General features: G+C 39.8%; 1 protein-coding gene across 4 annotated transcripts in view; it reads left to right on the top strand.

Moving 5' to 3' along the window:
• The window catches only part of GALK2 (galactokinase 2), a 155,164-nt gene that overhangs the window by 9,575 nt on the left and 124,127 nt on the right, over positions 1-21,462 (top strand). The window contains exon 1 of one of the 4 annotated variants that reach the window (XM_061428813.1): positions 5,102-5,310. The exons of 1 other annotated variant lie outside the window; for it this stretch is intronic. In XM_061428813.1, coding sequence (XP_061284797.1) covers positions 5,258-5,310 — 53 coding nt within the window. In that variant the 5' untranslated portion in view covers positions 5,102-5,257. Of the gene's footprint in view, positions 1-5,101; positions 5,311-5,340; positions 5,477-14,334; positions 14,398-21,462 lie in introns of those variants that run through there. 2 more of the 4 variants (XM_061428812.1, XM_061428816.1) reach the window with 2 other exon arrangements.

The raw sequence follows: 21,462 nt of genomic DNA, 5'->3' as shown, positions 1-21,462 counted from the left end.
TATTTAAGTATATTCTAGCATTCATGATTCCTCACTGCTAGATTGAGACATGTGGTTACCCCAAACAGGCTCATGATTTGGAGTGCTTTCAGACTAATTGTCTAAAGATTTTTTTTTTTTTTTTTTACTACATTTACTTAAGCTGAACACTGTATGTTAAAAGGGCAGAAAAGCGGAGGACTCTTTGTATTAGTCAAATCTGGACAGGAAACTCATGGTTTACTGGAGAGAAAGTGGGGTGGTAACTGAAAAGAGTTTACTGAAAGAACTATTTACAGAGAGGGGATGGGGCTGAGGGAACTTTCCCCACAAGGATGGTGAAACACACAGGGACTAGCAACTGTCTGGAAATCCCATTTCTTGAAGGCTTAAAGGGGCAGAGGGAAGAAATAGTTTTACCAGAGCCCAGCAAGAGAGGGAGTCCTGGAAGACGGACCCTCCAACAGCAGCTGTGGTTATAGGGAAACACAGCTACTGCCATAACTATGGCAAAGGTAAGGTGGAGCAGGTGAATTATGTGTGTTTGTAGTGGAGCGGGGGAGTGGTAGATATCTCAATTTCTCTATTTACTATCCTCTAACATCCTGCTAGTGACCAATCCCAACCAGAAGCCAGAGGTAAAGGAGCCCAGGTACCATCTTTAGAGATCAGTTTCCAGGAGGGTAGAGAAGGGTGAAAAATGGATCCAGAAATCAATTGGGGGAGTAAACAGTATAACATATGTCATGCAATTCAGCTGTAAATTATATACTTTACTCAGGGAAGGAACTTTCTCTCCTTCAAAGGCAAATTGCTGACTATTGTTGGACATATCTCTTGATTTTACCAACCAACCTAAGTGGCTTTTCAAAATGTTATTTCTACTGACATTTAATACCCACTGTTTCTTGAGGGGACCTCTGATAAGTACACTTTGCATGATCTCATTACATTTCCACCTTATAGGCATGATAGGAGGGGCTTCCCAGGTGGCTCAGTGGTAAAGAATCTGCCTGCCAATGCAGGAGATGCAGGTTTGATCCCTGGGGTCAGGAAGATCCCCTGCAGGAGGATAATGGCAACCCACTCCAATAACCTTGCCTGGAAAATCCCATGAACAGAAGAACCTTGCAGGCTACAGTCCATGGCGTCGAAAAGAGAATGAATGACTAAGCATGCACACAGGCATGATAAGAGCTTTCTTTTTTTTACATTGGCTTTCGAAAAATATCTCTTGCTAAATGCAGTTACACAAACTTAGCAATGTTATTTGCCATTTTCATATCTCTAATGCCCATTCATGTTTATTCTCACCCAAAATGGTGACCGTACCTCCCTAGTTTTGTGCCATGAACGCACTTTTTCTTTTGGCCATGCCACATGCAGAATCTTTGTTCCCTGACCAAAGATGGAACCCATATACCCTGCAGTCAAAACATGGAGTCTTAAACCACTGCACTGCCAGGGAAGTCCTTGAATGCGCTTTTCAGCAGGAGGTATGTGTGGAGTCCAAGTAGGGAGCTGACACAATTATACTATAATTCAAAGATTGTTTTTGTTTCTTTTCTTTACCGAAATCAGCAAGTTCTTCCAGTATGTTTTGCATTAATCCTTCTGTGATTCCCCTGTCAGCTAAAGCAGCACAATCTTCAGCTGACAGTTGACAGATAATTTGTGCGTGGAATGCTGTAGCTGTATTCCCTTTGCTATTCCCCATACAACCTCCTTTTAATTTGGGGGACTATCAAACTTCTACTTTTTAACAATTGACTTCAGATTTCAGAGATTCCTGTTTATTCCTTTTGACTTCTTTTAAGCCAGAGCTTTCCCCTATTTCCTTCACATTTTTCCTACTTCTCAGAATCTATACCTATCTTGTCTCTACCCCTAGTCTTTCGTCTCTATCCTTATTCTTATGTTAGTTTATAATTTAGACTTTAAACCTTATTGTAAGTGTGGCCATGTGTAAAAGGGCTTCCCAGGTGGCTCAGCAGTAAAGATTCTGCATGCAGTGCAGGAGCTGCAGGAGATGCAGGTTCCATCCCTGGGTCGGGAAGATGCCCTGGAGGAGGAAATGGTTGCATCCCACTCCAGTGTTCTTGCCTGAAAAATCCCAAGAACAGAGGAGCCTGACAAGCTACAGTCCATGGGATCACAAAGAGTCAGACATGACTGACGCAACTTGAGCACACCAAATGAAAAAATAAAGAACTGAGAGGTTCAAGATTTGTGAAAATAAAAATTCTGTAAAATTTAGACATTAAACGTTTATCAGATAGGTCTAATAAGGACCAAAGGAATATCTTAAAATTGAAAAAAGAACAGCATTTTTTCACTTCATAAGGTTGTTGGGAAGATTTAAAGAGAATAATAATATGTGAAATGCTTACTTACATATCAGGAAGCCTGGCATAAGGAAGATAGCATAAGAAAGCAATGTTAATTTTGGTTTTTGGTTTCTATTAGGAGTTCTTTAGTAGTTTGAAAATAAGTTATTTTAAGAGCAATGTTTTATTAAAATTACAATGTATACACTTTAATTTGGGGACAAAAGTTACTAATTGTCTCAATAATTTTTTAAAGCATACTTCAGTAAGGTCTCAGGGTCTCACCAGAGGTCACACATTCAGAATAGGCTGGGGTAGGAGTCTAGGACCTGGGTTTTCATTCCAGCCTTTACTCTTTCACTTTGGGGCCATCATTTCAAAAAAGCGAGTTTTACTAGTTGCTCTAAAAGGTGCTTTCTAGTCTGTATCAGTTTTGCTGAGACTATAATAGAAATGTATTCAAGATTTGCCTAATAATTTGTCATCATGTTTCATTTATCAGAGTTAATATTTGACCATCAAATACACATTTAATAGAAAATATTCTTTTATGAATGAGAGTATCAATAGTCAATATTTTCTTTCTCTTTCTTTTTGCCACACTGTGCAACTTGCAGGATCTTAGTTCCCCAATCAGAGATTGAATCCTAAACCCAGACCCCAGTAATGAAAGCGCTGAGGACTGCCAGAGATTTCCTTTATGGTGCTTTCACTGCTGGGGCCAGGTCTGGGGTTCAATCCCTGGTCCAGGAACTAAGATCCTGCAAGTTGTGAGAACAAACAAAGCATATAAAATGAGCTTGTTTGGGACAATTTTTAAAACAGTATTTTCAGAACTTCAAAATTTACCTATTTTTCAATGACCATAGAAAATGTGTTAGAAATATATCTGACATACTTTCCTTTCCCATATTTACTGATGTTCCTAAGAATTTTACATTTTTTTTCTCACTTAGGGTCTTTCCACATTCAAACCTATTTACAGAGATGACAGTAAGTGACCCTTGCTGCTACTGCTACTGCTAAGTCACTTCAGTCGTGTCTGACTCTGTGCGACCCCATAGAAGGCAGCCCATCAGGCTCCCCCATTCCTGGGATTCTCCAGGCAAGAACACTGGAGTGGGTTGCCATTTTCTTCTCCAGTGCATGAAAGTGAAAAGTGAAAGCGGAGTCATTCAGTTGTGTCCGACTCTTAGCGACCCCATGGACTGCAGCCTACCAGGCTCCTCCTTCCATGGGATTTTCCAGGCAAGAGCACTGGAGTGGGGTGCCATTGCCTTCTACTCAAGAGTAAACCACAATAACCATCCTACTGGGATTTATTGGGGTTCAAAAACAGAGATATAACTGCTTCATTTCAAAGTGATAAGGAGGGACTGAAATAATAGTGAGAGAGTAGCTCTGAGACCTGGAGAAGGCAATGGCCACCCACTCCAGTACTCTTGCCTGGAAAATCCCATGGACAGAGGGGCCTGGTAGGATGCAGTCCATGGGGTCGAAAAGAGTCGGACACGACTGAGTGACTTCACTTTCACTTCTCACTTTAATGCATTGGAGAAGGAAATGGCGACCTACTCCAGTGTTCTTGCCTGGAGAATCCCAGGGATGGCGGAGCCTGGTGGGCTGCCGTTATGGGGTCGCACAGAGTCGGACACGACTGAAGCAACTTAGCAGCAGTAGCAGCCGCAGCTCTGAGACCAGACCAATGTTGTTTCTATGATGTTTCATTTACAGTAACAGCTCAGGGTGCCGGGAGATACAGTCCTTTTAGCTAGTCTTTGACACTGTCAATTCATACTTCAGCCTTCATTTCCCTTTTACCCTTCCCCAACACACACATATAGAAGTTCAGGAATGGCAAATTGTTGAATGTCTCTGGGGTATGCCAGTAATCTTATTGTTTTGGGCATGTCAGCCCAAACTTCTTCAAATAGGAAAACTTAGAATAGGTGTATTGGTACCTGGCTTCACATGGGTTTAGTCTCAGCATTCAGAGATACAAAGTACACTACAGCGTTAATAGACTTGAAGTTTAATTCAAGTTTTGCTACCAATTAACAGTGCAACCTTAAAGGCAAGTCACTTTACCTTTCAGTCATTCATTCAGCGCATCTTACTTGCTGATTAGAAAACCAGTCTCCCAAGTACTGTTCTGGGTGCTGGGGATTCACACTTGCTACCTTCAAGTTGTTTACCTTCTAGTGGTAGTGATGGTGAAAGTGGTGAGACAGACAATAAATACGTGGAAGTTGTGAGAACAATGAAGGAAAGAAAGCAGTAATATAATAAGAGTGACGAGGTGGATGGGGGTGGTGTGCTTCTTGAGATACAGTGAGATGTCTCTAGGCAAGTGAAAAAGCAAGAGTATCTGGCATTTGGAAAGCCATGTATTTTCTTCTTTTAATTATTATGTTCTGGGAAGGCCCACCAATGCCTCTATTCTGGAAATAAATGCAAATATGTTTATGTCAAGCTCCACATCAATTTGATAGTCTAATTTTTGAAGTAATCTATTTAAGAAGAAATAAGTAAATATTTTAGTGTTATTTGGAGGAAGTTGCTGCTGGCCATTAAAGAAAAAAAAAAAGACCCTCTAACAATAATAATAATAATAAAAGTAAACTAAGGTGCCAAGTTATAATTCTGTGCTCAGACTTATGCCCAGGATGCAGAAAGAAAACCTCCTTATCTGTGCTGGGCTCAGGGGCTCAGAGCAGCAAGGCCGAAATACCTGACAGCTGCCGGGAAGGCTCCGAGCCCCAGAGCCCAGGGAGGAGGAGCCACGGGAGGGGCCGACTGGAAGCAGCCAGCTCAGCGAAGAGGCAGGATTTCCGCGGGGTGAATGCCGGTGTCTCCCGGAAGAAAGGGCTCCTGCTGCAGATGTCCCGTGATTACCTCGGAAGTCTTGCTTAGCCGGTTGAAACTGCAGAATAAAGAAGGATTAGCAAAATATGGCTACGGAGTGCCCTGCCGTGCGTCGAGTCCAAGTGGCGGAACATCCCAGGTGGGGGAGAGGACATGCCCGCGCTTTCGGATCGCTTGGGTTGGATAGATGTAGAGGCTGTCAGGGCTTTCGGCTCTTCCAGAAGCAGACAGAATCCTTGGGATGTTACAAGGTCACTTGGCTGGGACCGCGCCGTAAAGTCTGTCCAACCTTGTTCACTACCAAGGTGTGTGTCTTGCTTCACCCACGCAGATCCTTCTTTCCCTTGCAGAAGGGTGGGACACTTTATGCTGGGCTTCAGCAGAAAAACCCAAATTAATTTTCAGCCTCTTCTTTCTTTGTTTTGCCTGCCAGCTGATAGTACTTTTTAAAGTCTTCCTTTTAAAATATTGAAAGCAATCAAATACAGCCAAAACAAAAACAGGAAAATGACCCCCAAACCAAAAAACCCCCTTGGTCTCTGCATCCTTTTAAACAAATCATGGAACCTATGCATCTTCACTTAGGGAATTAATCTGCTGCCAGTACCTAGCTACAGAATAATTACCAGCTTAAGTGATACCACCTGGGGTTATTTTCATTTGCGGTCATCTTGCAAATACTTAATGGAAATACTTGTTTCTGACATAGGACAGAAATCTCATAGAATGAAATCTCCACCTGCTGGGTATTAGCTCTATAGCTTTTCTAAGGTTGGCTTTGCTCCCCTTTTGTTGTTCCTAAGTTTTAGTATTTGTTCTCTGTTAACTTTTTTCTCTATAATTAAGTCTTAAAGTTCTCTCTACTTCCTGGTTTATGACTGTCATGTGACAGTTAACAATATTACAGCATACTAAAACTTGAAAATGCTTTTTCACCCTTGAAACATCAAAGAGTGGGTCTTTAGTTACGAGAAAGATATGTACTTTTTGATTCTGGAGACCAGCACAACCTTGGATGAGTTACAAGTGTCATATATTATTCTGTGTTTCCATTTTATGCCATTTTAGTCATAATGCTTGATATTTCTATAGTTACCCTATGAGAAGGGGGATGGTAACATGTACTAAAAGTGAAGAACTGTTTACTAAATTTCCTTTGAGTTGTTTCTTGCCTTAAAGGACCTTTACAGTATTTATCCATGCATGCATGTGTGTTAAGTTGCTTCAGTTGTGTCTGACTCTTTGTGACCCTGAGGACTGTAGCCCGCCAGGCTCCTCTGTCTGTTGGATTTTTCAGGCAAGAATACTGGAGTGGATTGCCATGCCCTCCTCCAGGGGATCTTCCTGACCGAGGGATCCAACCTGCGTCTCTTATGTCTCCTGCATTGTCAGGAGGGCTCTTTACCACTGGCACCACCTGGGAAGCCCAGTTGTTTATGCAGCAGACACTTGTTAATGTTTAGTGTTCTGTGCTAGCTACGGCAGAGGTCATATAGTAGTCCAGTAAGGGTGCATTTTGCGATTTTCTTGTTTTTCACTTAATACAGTTATTAACTTCAAGCAATGTTTGAGCCACTTATTCATTTTATCAGGAGTGAGTCCAGTTAAGTCTAGATGGTATATCTACAAACCCACCTAACTGTTCATATGTTACAATATGCTGAAAGGGAAAAACATGCATGAGTGCCCCATTATCAGATTGTCCTTTTTTGGAACTTCTGCTCTTTCTTCAGCATACTGTCAACTGGAAAAACACACAACATGAGAGTTGTGAGTTAAGTTTTATTTGGGGCATAATGAGGACGATAGCCTCGGAGGCAGCATTTCAGATAACTCTTAGAAACTGCTCTGAAGAGGTAGGGTGGAAGGTCAATATGTGTGTGATTTTGGTGAAGTGGACTACTTGCTATCAAGCAAACATTATTTTGCAGAAAGTTGCTGCTAGTCTCATGAAGGTTACTGCTAGTCACAAGGAGCAGATGTCACCATGAAGGATGTTAATACTTTTCTAAATCTGAGGAGATGCAAGAATTGGACTCATAAACTCTTCTGAAAATATCTGTCTGAAGGCCTGTTCTGCCGGTTTTTCCCAGAGCATCAAGTGCCTCATTCCTGATCTCCACCCTGAACTCCTTTCAGGGTATGTTGAGGGTCAATGGTCACAGCAGCTTGCATTTAATCCTTATAGAGGTAGATGGCAGGTGTCAATTTTAGTTGGCAATGCCTTTTCAGCTTCACAGGGCACTTTTTTTTTTTTTTTTTGAACAGGAAGTTGTTCAGTTGTGTCCAACTCTTTTCGACCCCATGGACTGTACTCCACCAGGATTCTCCATCCATGGGATTTTCCAGCCAAAAGTACTGGAGTGGGTTGCCATTTCCTTCTCCAGGGGATCTTCCTGATCCAGGGATCGAACCCAGGTCTCCCGCATTGCAGGCAGATGCTTTACCACCATCTGAGCCACCAGGGCACATGACCTTCTGAGTAAAGGGACTAGTCAACCATGTCATATATTTTAGTAAACTTAATTTCTTTTTTATTCATTAAAAAAAATCAAATAGAAATAGAAACTCTAATTTCTTTTTCTGTATCCCAATCTTGCTTGCTTCCTGTACTTCAGATCCCACTGTTCTAAGTTTTCATTCTTAGCATTTCTTTGCATTTAGAACCACTGTTCTAAATAGATCAGTTTATAGACGTACTATCTAGATTTAACTGAATTCACTCCTGATAAAATGAACTACTTATCTAAGTTTCTGTGCATTCTCTTCTCTTTTCCTTCTCTTTGGGATTAAATTTTATTAAAAAAAATTTTTTTTTTAGTTTTTTAAAGTTTTTATTTTATTATTTATTTTTTAAGCTTGCTTACACCAGGTCTTAGTTGTGGTACACAGGCTTAGTTTCCCCATGGTACATGAGATCCCAGTTCCCTCATCAGGGATTGATTCCGCATCCCCAGTATTAGAAGGTGGATTCTTTTTTTTTTTTTTTTGGGAGGGGGGGTCAGAGTTCGTGACCCCTCCCTCAGCGGCTCGGTGCGCGCTCCCGTCCGCGCCTGCGCACCAGTGGAGTGCCTAGAAGGTGGATTCTTAACCACTAGACCACAAGGAAGTCCCATGAGATTAAATTTTAAATTGTTAGATTATTATTGCTTTTTGGTAACAGCTTTATTGATATATAATTCACATACTATATAGTTCAAATGTTTAGAATTTACAATTAAATCATTTTTGGTATATTCACAGGATTGTGCAACCATCACCATAATCAAACTTAGAACATTCCCATCCCCACCCCCCACAATCAAACTTAGAACATTCCCATCCCCACCCCCCACAAAGAACTCTGCATCTGTTAAGCTTTCACTTCCTTAATACCTGCAAGCCCTAAGCAAATTCTAATGTACTCTTTGTAGATTTACTTATTCTGCTGCTGCTGCTGCTGCTAAGTCGCTTCAGTTGTATCCGACTCTGTGCAACCGCATAGACGGCAGCCCACCAAGCTCCCCCATCCCTGGGATTTTCCAGGCAAGAACACTGGAGTGGGTTGCCATTTCCTTCTCCAGTGCATGAAAGTGAAAAGTGAAAGTGAAGCCGCTCAGTCATGTCCGACTTTTAGCGACCCCATGGACTGCAGCCTACCAGGCCCCTCCGTCCATGGGATTTTCCAGGCAAGAGTACTGGAGTGGGTTGCCATTGCCTTCTCTGTTACTTATTCTAGACCGTTCAAATAAATGGAATCAGATAATATGTTTTTGTCAAAGTGTGTGACTGGCTTCTTTCACTTAATACAATGTTTCAAGGTTCAACCATGTTGTAACATGTTATCAATATGTCATTCCTTTTTATGATTGAATAATATTCTGTTGTTTGACATATAACATTTTGTTTACTCATTCATCAATTGATGGGCATTTCGGTTGCTTCCACCTTTTGGCTCTATGATTAATGGTGCTGTATAAACACATTCTTAATATGAAAGATTTGAATTTTTTAAAAGTATAGTTAGTAAAGCCTGAAAACCCTACAGTTCTTATTCTTATGATCTGATTCTTATCCTTACTGCCAATACTTACTTCCCTTCTTAGAAGTTTCATTTGTTTTGTTTCCTTGTGATATCATTGTATCCTTTTGGTATCATTGTATCTTTATCATATTGTTAACATTTTTATAAAAATTGTATTATATTCATATAAGTAGAATCATATTTGGTTTTCTGTAATTTACTTTTTTCCACTTAATAATATTTCTTAGAGATTCTGATATATCACTCCATAAAGATATATTTTATTTTTTAATGACAATTTCATAGTACTAATATGATTATTTAACCACTCAATTATTAGAGTATACATTGAAGTTTCCAATTTTTCACTCACAAATATTGCTGCATTGCTGCAGTAAAAATCTTTATACATTTGTCCTTAAGCATTTTTTATGTTTCCTTAAGCTCGTTCATGAAAATGGAACAGGGTCAAAGGTAATAAACATTTAAAATTTTGGTAGTTTCAAAAAATAAAAATAAAAATTTAATAGTTGCTGCCAAATGGCCCTGCCACCTCCCAAAAAGATGTTATTAGATTGTCTGATTCTAGTTAGTTTTTAGAAACTCCTTATGTATGTATGTATGTTTTGAATGAATATTTTTGAATAAACCCGTATGATGTTTTATATGTTTTAGGTATATTATTCCCAGTTTAACAATTTTCCTTTGACTTTATGTTTTTGTTGTGTAGACATTGTATATTTTATGTAGTGTGTTACAGTGTTGAATGATAGTATCCTTGTCTTGATTTTTATTTTAATGGGAAAGCTTTTAATATTTTTGTCATCAAATATGTGATGTTTGCTATTTCTGGCAAGTAGCCTTGATTAAATTAAGGACATTTTCTTTTTTTCTAGTATGTCAAGAGCTATTTTATTTTAAATTTAAACTTTTGTTAAAAACTTGGGAATGTCTATTGAATTATACTGGAGTGGGTAGCCTTTCCCTTCTCCAGGGGATCTTCCCAACCCAGGGACTGAACCAGGTCTCCCACATTGCAGGTGGATTCTTTACCAGCTGTACCACAAGGGAAGCCCAGTAATACTGGAGTGGGTAGCCTATCCCTTCTCCAGGGGATCTTCCCAACCCAGGAATTAAACCAGGGTCTCCTGCATTGCAGGTAGATTCTTTACCAACTGAGCTACCAGGGAAGCTCTATATAGACATAAATATATGTATATATATATATATATATATCTGCATATTTTGTGATCATGGAGCTATCCCTTCTCCAAGGGATCTTACTGACCCAGGAATCGAACTGGGGTCTTCTGCATTGCAGGCAGTTTCTTTACCAACTGAGCTATCAGGGAAGCCCCATATATACATACATATATGTATACATATGTGTCTGCTTATTTTGAGAAGATCATGGAGTTATCGAGTTTTTTCCCTTTTTATTAAGTTAGAATAGTACATTTAATCAACATAGTTCCTAGTACTGCTTCATATTCCTGGAAAAAGCTCTGGTCACATATATTATAAAATAATCTATGTTGGATTAAATTTACCAATATTTTATTTAGATTTTTTTATACCATTTTAACAAGTGAGAGTAGCCTATAGTTTGCTTTTGGGGGCTATTTGTGTTAGTAGAAGGGTTATACTATTCCTAAAATTGGATGGGAAGGCTTTCCACCACTTCTATTAGAACCATTTATGAAAAAAAAAATTTTTTTTTAAAGGTCTTACAGGACTAACACATAGTCTTTTCTGGGTCTTGTTAAGGGGATTATTTCCAACTACTTTGTATGTTTCTGTTTTCTGTTTCTCCTGTCAAAGTCAAGCAGGGATGGGGAATTTTAACTCCTCAGTTTGGGTCAGTTCAGTTAGTTCAGTTGCTCAGTCGGGTCCGACTCTTTGCAACCCCATGAATTGCAGCACGCCAGGCCTCCCTGTCCATCACCAACTCCCAGACTTCACCCAAACTCATGTCCATTGAGTCAGTGATGCCACCCAGCCATCTCATCCTCTGTCATCCCCTTCTCCTCCTGCCCCCAATCCCTCCCAGCATCAGAGTCTTTTCCAATGAGTCAAGTCTTCGCATGAGGTGGCCAAAGTACTGGAGTTTCAGCTTTAGCATCAGTCCTTCCAAAGAACACCCAGGACTGATCTCCTTCAGAATGGACTGGTTGGATCTCCTTGCAGTCCAAGGGACTCTCAAGAGTCTTCTCCAACACCACAGTTCAAAACCATCAATTCTTCAGCGCTCAGCTTTCTTCACAGTCCAACTCTCACATCCATACATGACCACTGGAAAAACCATAGCCTTGACTAGATGGACTTTTGTTGGCAAAGTAATGTCTCTGCTTTTGAATATGCTATCTAGGTTGGTCATAACTTTCCTTCCAAGGAGTAAGCGTCTTTTAATTTCATGGCTGCAGTCACCATCTGCAGTGATCTTGGAGCTCCCCTAAATAAAGTCTGACACTGTTTCCACTGTTTCCCCATCTATTTCCCATGAAGTGATGGGACCACATGCCATGATCTTAGTTTTCTGAATGTTGAGCTTTAAGCCAACTTTTTCACTCTCCTCTTTCACTTTTCATGAAGAGGCTTTTTAGTTTCTCTTCACTTTCTGCCATAAGGGTGATATCATCTGCATATCAGTTTGAGTAGTGGGAACTTATTTCTGTGGGCTCCTGTGTCCTTCTGACATGTTACTGTTATTGTGAGCACTTTACTTTCTGCCACAACAATATGTTCCAGGATTGTACTCTACTGTCCCTGCTCCAGCTCTGGAATTATTTTTTCCGAATCCTGATTTCTTTTGAAACCAAGATCTAAACACTGGATGCTCATTGCTATTGGGATGTTAATGCTTCTAGGCCATCTCAGTGCTTCACTTTGCTTCTTTCTTATAACAAAATTTTATGACAATCACTTGATAAAAATTTCTAGAAGCTATATTCTTTTTTAATAATTTCATATTACTTCATTTTGTAAATAGACCATACCTTATCTTCCCAGGTGGCACTAGTGGTAAAGAACCTGCCTGCCAGTGCAGGAGATGTAAGAGAGGAGGGTTCGATCTCTGGGTAGGGAAGATCCTCTGGAGGAGGAAATGGCAACCCATTCCAGTGTTCTTGCCTGGACAATTCCTTGGACAGAGTAGCGTGGTGGGCTATAGTCCATGGGATTGCAAAGAGTCGGACTTGTCAGAAGCAATTTAGTACGCATACATGCAGGTTGTTTCTGGTGTTTTGCAGTTACAATTCTGTAATGAATAATCTCATGAATATGTATTTTCATATTGCTGGAGAATACCTTTAGGGAAAATTTTTCACATAAGCTTGTTGGGTAAAATTTAGTGCCAATGTATTTTTGTTAGATACAAAGTTTTGCCCAATTCACCCTCAAATGTGTTGTCCTGCTTTGCATTCCCAACCCAGTACCTCTTTCCACAGAACCTCACCAACAGAGTGTGTTGTTACTTTTTAATATTCAGTCTTCTGGTATCTTGGTGTAGTTTTAATTTGCATGTCTCTAATTTCATGTGCTTAAGGTTCATTTATGAACTACTCTTAGTATGGATTTTCTGTTCTTTTGCACATTTTTCTGTTAGATTTTTGTTAATTTTTCACTTCAGTTTTTGAGTTTTTAGAATTGTAGTTGATTTACAATGTTATATTTGTTTTAGGTGTACAACATAGTGATTCAATATTTTTATAGATTATATTCCATTTAAAGTTATTACAAAATAATCAGCTGTATTTCCCTTTGCTGTACAATATATCCTTGTTGCTTATCTATTTTATACTTAGTAGTTATGTCTCTTAATCCCATGGCCCTATCTTGCTCCTCTTTGCTTCCTTCTCCCCATTGGTAATCACTTACTTGTTCTCTATATCTTGTGAGTCTGTTTATGTTTTGTTATATACATTCATCTGTTTTACTTTTTAAATTCCACATGTAGGTGATCAGTTCAGTTCAGTTCAGTCGTGTCTGACTCTTTCGACCCCATGAATCGCAGCACACCAGGCCTCCCTGTCCATCACCAACTCCCGGAGTTCACTCAGACTCGTGTCCATCGAGTCAGTGATGCCATCCAGCCATCTCATCCTCTCTTGTCCCCTTCTCCTCCTGCCCCCAATCCCTCCTAGCATCAGAATCTTTTCCAATGAGTCAACTCTTTGCATGAGGTGGCCAAAGTACTGGAGTTTCAGCTTTAGCATCATTCCTTCCAAAGAAATCCCAGGGCTAATCTCCTTCAGAATGAACTGGTTGGATCTCCTTGCAGTCCAAGGGACTCTCAAGAGTCTTCTCCAATACCACAGTTCAAAACCATCAATTCTTCAGCACTCAGCTTTCTTCACAGTCCAACTCTTACATCCATACATGACCACAGGAAAAACCATAGCCTTGACTAGATGGACCTTTGTTGGCAAAGTAATGTCTCTGCTTTTGAATATGCTATCTAGGTTGGTCCTAACTCTTCTTCCAAGGAGTAAGCGTCTTTTAATTTCATGGTTGCAGTCACCATCTGCAGTGATTTTGGAGTCCAAAAAAATAAAGTCTGACACTGTTTCCACTGTTTCCCTATCTATTTCCCATGAAGTGATGGGACCACATGCCATGATCTTAGTTTTCTGAATGTTGAGCTTTAAGCCAACTTTTTCACTCTCCTCTTTCACTTTAATCAAGAGGCTTTTTAGTTCCTCTTCACTTTCTGCCATAAGAGTGGTATCATCTGCATATCTGAGGTTATTGATATTTCTCCTGGCAATCGTGATTCCAGCTTGTGCTTCTTCCAGCCCAGCGTTTCTCATGATGTATGCTGCATATAAGTTAAATAAGCAGGGTGACAATATACAGCCTTGACGTACTCCTTTTCCTATTTGGAACCAGTCTGTGGTTCCATGTCCAGTTCTAACTGTTGCTTCCTGACCTGCATATAGGTTTCTCAAGAGGCAGGTCAGGTGGTCTGGTATTCCCATCTCTTTCAGAATTTTCCACAGTTTATTGTGATCCACACAGCCAAAGGCTTTGGCATAGTCAATAAAGCAGAAATAGATGCTTTTCTGGAATTCGCTTGCTTTTTCCATGATCCAGTGGATGTTGGCAATTTGATCTCTGGTTCCTCTGCCTTTTCTGAAACCAGCTTGAACATCTGGAAGTTCACGGTTCACGTATTGCTGAAGCCTGGCTTGGAGAATTTTGAGCATTACTTTACTAGCGTGTGAGGTGAGTGCAATTGTGCGGTCATTTGAGCATTCTTTGGCATTGCCTTTCTTTGGGATTGGAATGAAAACTGACCTTTTCCAGTCCTGTGGCCACTGCTGAGTTTTCCAAATGTGCTGGCATATTGTGTGCAGCACTTTCACAGCATCATCTTTCAGGATTTGAAAAGCTCCACTGGAATTCCATCACCTCCACTAGCTTTGTTTGTAGTGATGCTTTCTAAGGCCCACTTGACTTCACATTCCAGGATGTCTGGCTCTAGGTCAGTGATCACACCATCGTGATTATCTGGGTCGTGAAGATCTTTTTGTACAGTTCTTCTGTGTATTCATGCCACCTCTTCTTAATATCTACCGCTTCTGTTAGGTCCATACCATTTCTGTCCTTTATTGTGCCCATCTTTGCATGAAATGTTCCCTTGGTATCTCTAATTTTCTTGAAGAGATCTCTAGTCTTTCCCATTCTGTTGTTTTCCTCTATTTCTTTGCATTGATCGCTGAAGAAGGCTTTCTTATCTCTTCTTGCTATTCTTTGGAACTCTGCATTCAGATGTTTATATCTTTCCTTCTCTCCTTTGCTTTTCGCTTCTCTTCTTTTCACAGCTATTTGTAAGGCCTCCCCAGACAGCCATTTTGCTTTTTTGCATTTCTTTTCCATGGGGATGGTCTTGATCCCTGTCTCCTGTACAATGTCACGAACCTCATTCCATAGTTCATCAGGCACTCTATCTATCAGATCTAGTCCCTTAAATCTATTTCTCACTTCTACTGTATAATCATAATGGATTTGATTTTGGTCATACGTGAATGGTCTAGTTGTTTTCCCTAATTCCTTCATTTTAAGTCTGAATTTGGCAATAAGGAGTTCATGGTCTGAGCCACAGTCAGCTCCTGGTCTTGTTTTTGCTGATTGTATAGAGCTTCTCCATTTTTGGCTGCAAAGAATATAATCAATCTGATTTCAGTGTTGACCATCTGATGATGTCCATGTGTAGAGTCTTCTCTTGTGTTGTTGGAAGAGGGTGTTTGCTATGACCAGTGCATTTTCTTGGCAAAACTCTATTAGCCTTTGCCCTGCTTTATTCCATATTCCAAGGCCAAATTTGCCTATTACTCCAGGTGTTTCTTGACTTCCTACTTTTGCATTCCAGTCCCCTATAATGAAAAGGACATCTTTTTTGGGTGTTAGTTCTAAAAGGTCTTGTAGGTCTTCATAGAACCATTCAGCTTCAGCTTCTTCATCGTTACTGAGGGGCATAGACTTGGATTACTGTGATATTGAATGATTTGCCTTGGAAACGAACAGAGATCATTTTGTCGTTTTTGAGATTGCATCCAAGTACTGTATTTCAGACTCTCTTGTTGACCATGATGGCTACTCCATTTCTTCTAAGGGATTCCTGCCTGCAGTAGTAGATATAATGGTCATCTGAGTTAAATTCACCCATTCCAGCCCATTTTAGTTCGCTGATTCCTAGAATGTCAACGTTCACTCTTGACATCTCCTGTTTGACCACTTCCAATTCGCCTTGATTCATGGACCTGACATTCCAGGTTCCTATGCAGTATTGCTCTTTACAGCATCGGACCTTGCCTCTATCACCAATCACATCCACAACTGGGTATTGTTTTTGCTTTGGCTCCATCCCTTCATTCTTTCTGGAGTTATTTCTCCACTGATCTCCAGTAGCATATTGGGCCCCTACTGACCTGGGGTGTTCCTCTTTCAGTATCTTACCATTTTGCCTTTTCATACTGTTCATGGGGTTCTCAAGGCAAGAATACTGAAGTGGTTTGCCATTCCCTTCTCCAGTGGACCACATTCTGTCAGACCTCTCCACCATGACCTGCCCGTCTTGGGTGGCCCCAGGGGCATGGCTTAGTTTCATTGAGTTAAACAAGGCTGTGGTCCTAGTGTGATTAGATTGACTAGTTTTCTGTGATTATGGTTTCAGTGTGTCTACCCTCTGATGCCCTCTTGCAACACCTACCTTCTTACTTGGGTTTGTCTTTCTTGGACGTGGGGTATCTCTTCATGGCTGCTCCAGCAAAGCGCAGCTGGTGCTCCTTACCTTGGACGAGGGGTATGTCCTCACCGCCGCCCCTCCTCACCTTGAACATGGAATAGCTCCTCAAGGCCCTCCTGCACCTGTGCAGCCACCACTCCTTGGACGTGGGGTTGCTCCTCTTGGCCTCCGCCCCTGGCCTCGGACGTGGGGTAACTCGTCTTGATTGCCGCCCCTCCGGCATGGGGTCCTACCATCTTCTGCCCCTGACCTCGGACGTTGGGTAGCTCCTCTCGGTCGCACCCTGTGCGCTGTCTCAGCCGCCCGCTCCCTGTGCGCCATCGTCGCAGCCGCCAGGGCTCTTATGTAGGTGATAACAGAGTATTTGTCTTTCTCTGACTTATTTCACTAAGCATAATATTCTCTAGGTCTATCCACATTATTGCAAACGGCAGATTTTCATTCTTTTTCTGAGTAATATTCCACTCTGTGTGTGTAGATATATATCCATCATATTCATCTATTAATGGATACTTCAGTTATTTCTGTATATTGGTTATTGTAAAGAATGCTGTTATGAACATTGGGAGTACATGTATCTCTTTGAATTAGTGTTTTCATTTTCTTTGGATGTATACCCAGCAGTGAAATTTCTGGATTATGTGGTAGTTGTATTTTTAGTTTCTTTGAGGAGCCTACATACTTTTTCCCATAGTGGCTGTGCCAGATTACATTCCTACCAACAGTGTAGGAATCACCAACAGTGATTCCTTTTACTCCACATCTTTGCTAACATGTGTGTCTTTTGGATGATAGCCATTCTGATAAGGGTGAGGTGCTATCTTGTTGTGGTTTTGATTTGCATTTCTCTGAAGACTAGTCATGTTGACAATCTTTTCATGTGCCTGGTGGCCATCTTTGTGTCTTTATTTGAAAAAAAAAATGTATATATATATATATATATTCAGGTTTTCTGCTGATTTTCTAATTGGACTATCTTTTGATATATAGTTGTATTAGCTATTTATGTATGTTGGATATTAACCCTTTATTGGTCATTTCATTTGCAAATATTTTCTCCCATCGAGTAGGTTGTTTTTTCATTTTGTTGATAATTTATTTTGCTGTGCAAAAGCATTTAAGTTTAATTAGATATCATTTATTATTTTTTTTTGCTGTTATTTCTTTTGCCTTAAGAGATAAATTAAAAAAATATTGCTATGATTTATGTCAAAGAATTATCCTGCCTATGTTCTGTTCTAGGAGTGTTATGGTTTCAGAGTTTTTATAAAAAATATAAAGAATATATCTGTAACATATGCTGTAAATATATTCTCTTAGTTTGCTAGTTTTCTTTTGATTTTGATTATGACATTTTCTGCCATGTAAATGTTTCTAAAAATCTTTTGTAGTCAAATTTGTCGGTTTAAAAGTTGCCTCAGAATTTTGAGTCATAGTTAGAGAAACTTTTCTCTATGTTGAGTTATACTGAAATTCACGTGTATTTCTTCCTGGTGCCTGATTCACTTAGAGTTTATTCCTGTGTAAGAGATGGACCTAATTTTATCTTTTCCAGAAAATTTTACCAGTTGTATTAGCACTGTTGATTACTTTGTGTCTTGATGTGAGATGCCAGTTTCCTCATAGACTGGATTTCTATATGTACTTGCATCTATTTTTGAACCTTTTATTCTATTGAAGTCTGCTTGTCTCTATACGTATTGAAACTTCACTGTTTTCATTACAGAAGCTTTATAGTATGTTTTAATGTTTGGTAGGGTTACTCCTTCCTGATAGTGTTTCTTTTTTTAAATGTTTTATCCACTGTTTCTGCATATTAGTTTTCCACATGAATTTTTATATCAATTTGTCTATATAAGAAAAGCTCGTTGGTATTTTTTGGGAGGATTGTGTTAAATTTATAAATTAACTTGGGAATAATTATCCTTATGATGTTGGGTCATTTTATCCAAGAACAAGGGATGTCTTTCCATTTCTTTGAAACTATTTTATCTCTTTCAAGAGTGTGTAAAGCTTTTCTTAAATAAATTTTACATATTTCTTGTTAAGTTTATTCCTAAATACTTAGTGTTTTTTCGTTGCTGTGAATAAGGTATATTCTTCCATTATAGTCGTAACTGATGATTATTTTTGCATAGGAAGGGTATTCATGTTTGGATGTTTATTTTATATTCTGCTGTCCTTGTGAATTCTTTTATTAAGTTGGTTTTAGCGTTAATCCTCTGGGATTCTCTAGATATCCTACTGTATTATCTCCAAGTAGAGATAGTTTTACTTCTTTTTTGATTTTTATTTCTCTTGTCTAATGATCAAATTGCCAACATCCTTTGGATCATAGAAAAAGCAAGAGAATTCCAGAAAAACATCTATTTCTGCTTTATTGATTACGCCAAAACCTTTGACTCTAGATCACAGCAAACTGTAGAAAATTGTTCAAGAGATGGGAATACCACCTTACTTGCCTCCTGAGAAATCTGTATGCAGGTCAGGAAGCAACAGTTAGAACTGGACATGGAACAACAGACTGGTTCCAAATAGGAAAAGGAGTACATCAAGGCTGTATATTGTCACCCTGCTTATTTAACTTATATGCAGAGTACATCATGCGAAATGCCAGGCTGGATAAGGCACAAGCTGGAATCAAGATTGCCAGGAGAAATATCAATAACCTCAGATATGCAGGTGACACCACCCTTATGGTAGAAAACGAAGAAGAACTAAAGAGCCTCTTGATGAAAGTGAAAGAGGAGAATGAAAAAGTTGGCTTAAAACTCAACATTCAGAAAACTAAGATCATGGCATCTAGTCCCATCACTTCATGGCAAATAGATGGGGAAACAATGGAACAGTGAGAGACTTTATTTTTTTGGGCTCCAAAATCACTGCAGATGGTGATTGCAGCCGTGAAATTAAAAGACTCTTGCTCCTTGGAAGAAAAGCTGTGACCAACCTAGACAATATATTAAAAAGCAGAGTCATTACTTTACGAACAAAGGTCCATCTAGTCAAGGCTATGGTTTCCCCAGTAGTCATGTGTGGATGTGAGAGTTGGAGTATGAAGAAAGCTGAGCGCTGAAGAATTGATGGTTTTGAACTGTGGTGTTGGAGAAGACTCTTGAGATCTCTTGGACTGCAAGGAGATCCAACCAGTCAATTCTAAAGGAAATCAGTCCTGAATATTCATTGGAAGGACTGTTTTTGAAGCTGAAACTCCAATACTTTGGCCACTTGATTGGAAGAACTGACTCCTTGGAAAAGATCCTGATTCTGGGAAAGATTGAAGGCAGGAGGAGAAGGGGACGACAGAGGATGAGATGGTTGGATGGCATCACTGACTCGATGGACATGAGCCTGAGCAAACTCCAGGAGTTGGTGACGGACAGGGAAGCCTAGTGTGCTGCAGTCCATGCGGTCACAAAGAGTCGGACACGGCTGAGTGACTGAACTGAAGTGTCTAATTGCATTACCTGTATCTCCAGTACTGTGTGATTAGATGTGGAGACAGTGGAAATTTTTGTCTCATTTTTGATCTTAGTGGAAATGTCTCTAGAATTTCCTCATTAGCTCTTGGATTCAAGACTGAGATATATGTAATCACGTTAAGATAAACACCTTTGGGGACTTCCCTGGTGGTCCAGTGGTTAAGAATTTGCCTGCCAATGCAGGGGACCTGGATTCAGTCCTTGGTCCAGGGAAGATTCCACATGTCGTGGGGCAACTAAGCTTGTGTGCCACAACTACTGAGCCTGCAATCTAAAGCCCGCAAGCCATAATTAGAGTAGTCCCTGCTCCTCACAACTAGAGAGAGCCTGCAAACATCAACGGAGACCCAGTGCAGCCAAAAATGAATAATTAAGAAAAAATAGAAACACCTTTGGGAATGAATTTTATGACTTCTTAGCATCTATGAAAGTAGTCCTATAATTTTTTTCTTCTTAGATTTAATATGATATATTATTTTAATGGATTATCCTAATATTTTCAACTTTGCATTCCTGGAGTTAATTCCACTTGACATGAACTATTTTCTTAATGTGGTGCTGCCTTATACTTACTAAACTTTTATTAATTACATTTGCATTAATATTCAAAAGTGACATTAGTCTGTAGTTGCATTTTCTTGGACTATGTTTATCTGGTTTAGGTATCCATACTACACTTGCTTCATAACAAGAATTAGACAATTTTTCTTTGTTTTTCCATGCTCTGGAACAACTTGTGAAACATATGGGCTATCTGATGTTCATGCTTGGGTAGAATTCTCTTGTAAAACATATGGGCTTAATGCATATGTGTCAGTGGTTCTTTGATGAATTTACTTGTTCTATGGAAATGGATCTGTTTTTATAAATTGTATTTCCCTAGGAAATATCCATTTTCTGTAGGATTTCTATCGTGGCTATCCCACAGAAACAGGATGGACCCCCACCCCCAAATTTGGTTTGAATATTGAGACTGGTAATACCACATGAAGAAGAGGGTATGAAAAGTTTATTATTCACATAATGAGATTTTCTGGGGAGGGTGGAGCAGCCCACCCAAACTGATCAAAAGTGGCTTGAGAGAACAGGAAAAGGGACTAGCATGAGGTTTTTGTAGTGGTTAGGAGATGGAGCTGGTGTGCTGTGGTTTGGTTGGTGACAAAAGAGAGAATACTTGGCTTTTCCACAAAGTACTTTTTTATTATTTATTTGGCTATGCCAGGTTTTACTTGCAGCATGTGGGATCTTCAGTTGTGGCACACAAGATCTAGTTCTCTGACCAGGGATCAAACCCTTGCCCCCTGCATTGGAAGTGTGGAGTCTTAGCCACTGGACCACCAAGGAAGTCCCTCTTTTGACCTATAAAATTTCTTTTGTTTAATGTTGTCTCATCCTTGTCATTTCTTATTTTGTGTTTTATTAGCCCCCATTTTCTTAGCTAGTGGTTTGTCTATTTTGTGCACGCAGAAAATGATAGAAGTCTGGAATAGTGAAGCAATGAGAAGGAAGAAGACTTTATATCCTTGAATGATCATCTATAGTGGAGATGATCTAAATGAC

The sequence above is a fragment of the Bos javanicus genome, chromosome 10 (assembly GCF_032452875.1).
Source record: "Bos javanicus breed banteng chromosome 10, ARS-OSU_banteng_1.0, whole genome shotgun sequence".
Classification (NCBI taxonomy): Eukaryota; Metazoa; Chordata; class Mammalia; order Artiodactyla; family Bovidae; genus Bos; species Bos javanicus.
Note: the sequence above shows the minus strand (reverse complement) of the source record. Positions and strands in the feature narration are given on the sequence as shown.